This window comes from Thunnus maccoyii, chromosome 7, assembly GCF_910596095.1.
Source record: "Thunnus maccoyii chromosome 7, fThuMac1.1, whole genome shotgun sequence".
Classification (NCBI taxonomy): Eukaryota; Metazoa; Chordata; class Actinopteri; order Scombriformes; family Scombridae; genus Thunnus; species Thunnus maccoyii.
The window spans coordinates 35,070,780-35,072,793 of NC_056539.1; the positions used below are offsets into that span (position 1 = coordinate 35,070,780).

The 2,014-nt window shown below is 49.2% G+C and overlaps 1 protein-coding gene across 1 annotated transcript; it reads right to left on the reverse strand.

Moving 5' to 3' along the window:
* Positions 1–422: 422 nt before the first annotated feature.
* LOC121899894 (keratin-associated protein 9-1-like) lies at positions 423–890 on the reverse strand. The gene has a single exon (XM_042415660.1). It carries the CDS (start codon positions 888–890, stop codon positions 423–425), a length of 468 nt encoding a protein of 155 aa, XP_042271594.1.
* Between the last annotated feature and the right edge of the window lie 1,124 nt (positions 891–2,014).

A 2,014-nucleotide genomic window follows, 5' to 3' on the forward strand; every position in this document is an offset into this window, starting at 1 on the left:
CTGAGATGTTGTCAACAGGATTCCTGACGCTGAGTCACAGATGCTTCAGTAACTCCTAAAAGTCTCATTTCTCATTAAAAACCAGAGACGCTTTATAAGCAGCTCGATCTGTGTTTGCTCCTTTTTTACCGAGTCGGTCGACCGGCTGAAAGTGTCTTAAAGTTCAAATTTAAAAAAGGAATCAAACATGTCGGCGCCGCCACAGTTACCACGAAACGCATCCTGTTTTCATTCCTTTATCAGTCCTTCTTCAGCATCGCTCATTGTTAACTTACATCGTTAATGTGTATTTATGATCAGTATGAGATACTCCTGATACTGACTCTACTTCCTGGATTTCATCACAGTGTGAAAATAAATTATCTCAAAGCACTCGCAGCACTTTCTGGAGGAAGGAAACGGGCTCAAAGGTCGGCTGGCCTTCATGCTAAAAATGTGAACTCAGAGTGCAGAAGAGTTTTCAGCACTGCTGTGTGACGGCTGCAGGGCTGCAGGGCTGCTGTGTGACGGCTGCAGGGCTGCAGGGCTGCTGTGTGACGGCTGCAGGGCTGCGGGGCTGCAGGGCTGCTGTGTGACGGCTGCAGGGCTGCAGGGCTGCAGCACTGCTGTGTGACGGCTGCAGGGCTGCAGCACTGCTGTGTGACGGCTGCAGGGCTGCGGGGCTGCAGGGCTGCTGTGTGACGGCTGCAGAGCTGCAGGGCTGCTGTGTGACGGCTGCAGGGCTGCAGGGCTGCAGCACTGCTGTGTGACGGCTGCGGGGCTGCAGGGCTGCTGTGTGACGGCTGCAGGGCTGCAGGGCTGCAGAGCTGCAGGGCTGCTGTGTGACGGCTGCAGGGCTGCAGAGCTGCAGGGCTGCGGGGCTGCAGGGCTGCGGGGTTCTTCTTGGACATCGATGTGTTGAAAACAAGCAGCAACTTCTGGGGCTGAAAAATGAAGCCAATACCTGCAGTTCCTTAAATGGCCTGTAAAGTTGTAAAGTTCTGCGTAATTAAGGATGTGGCTGCTTTGAGTGACAGGTCGTTAGTTGCTAGGCGGTTGCAGGCTTGTTGCAGTCTGAGCTCCACGTCTGTGCCCATGTTGGATTAGCTGGGAGTCAGGTGGAGTCAGGTGGAGTCAGGTGGAGTCAGGTGGAGTCAGGCACTGTGAAGTTAGTATAAAGATAAGAAGGCTGAGTCAGTCCTGTTCATCACCATCAAATTCATCACCAACTGTTTTGATAATTAATCTTTTTGAGCCATTTTAAAGAAAAAAAGTCCAAATTCCCTGATCGCAGCTTCTTAAATGTGAATATTTTCTGGTTTCTTTCGTCTCTCTGACAGTAAACTGAAGATCTTTGAGTTGTAGACAAAACAACATTTGAGAACTTCATCTGATCCACATTTTTCACCATTTTCTGACATTTTATGGACCAAACAACTAATCAATTACTTCAGATTAATCAATGATGAAAATATTGATTAGTTTGTGATGGTCAGGGAGTGATCTGTTTGAGGGGTGTGAGTCAGGGCTCAGAGCTGGAGGAGGCCGCTGGCTGCTGGCAGGAGTCTGGAGAGACTGTAGCTCTGCCCCTGAACACACACTGAGCCAATCACAGCTCAGACAGTTGGGCGGGGGCGTGGCCTGTGCCAGCTGTGTGCCAGCAGCTGGCAGGAGTTCAGGAAAGAGTGAGAAGCCACTTTCTGAGTGTATTTGTCTTTTTATTTCCTTTATTCTCTTCTCTTTGTCTCTCTTTCTGATTCTTTGTCTGTGTTTGAGTTTCTGTTTCATTTCTTCTCTCCGTCTGTTTCTGTTTGTGTTTCTCTCTGAGTTTCGTTTCTTGGCCTGAAACCTTTAACTGTCCCGCTGCCAAACATCCGCATATTTTCTGTTTGAGAGTTCATCCAGGTTCACTGGTGCAACGCTGGAAACAGAAACGGAAAGCCTCAGTGTTCACACACACACACACACACTGAACTCACACATACTTTACACAGAAATGAAACTTTCCATGTGAAGGGGGGGTGGGGTTGCCGTC

Excerpts from the sequence above, each read along its gene's own strand:
- LOC121899894 (XM_042415660.1), bottom strand. The coding sequence starts at position 890 with ATGTCCAAGAAGAACCCCGCAGCCCTGCAGCCCCGCAGCCCTGCAGCT.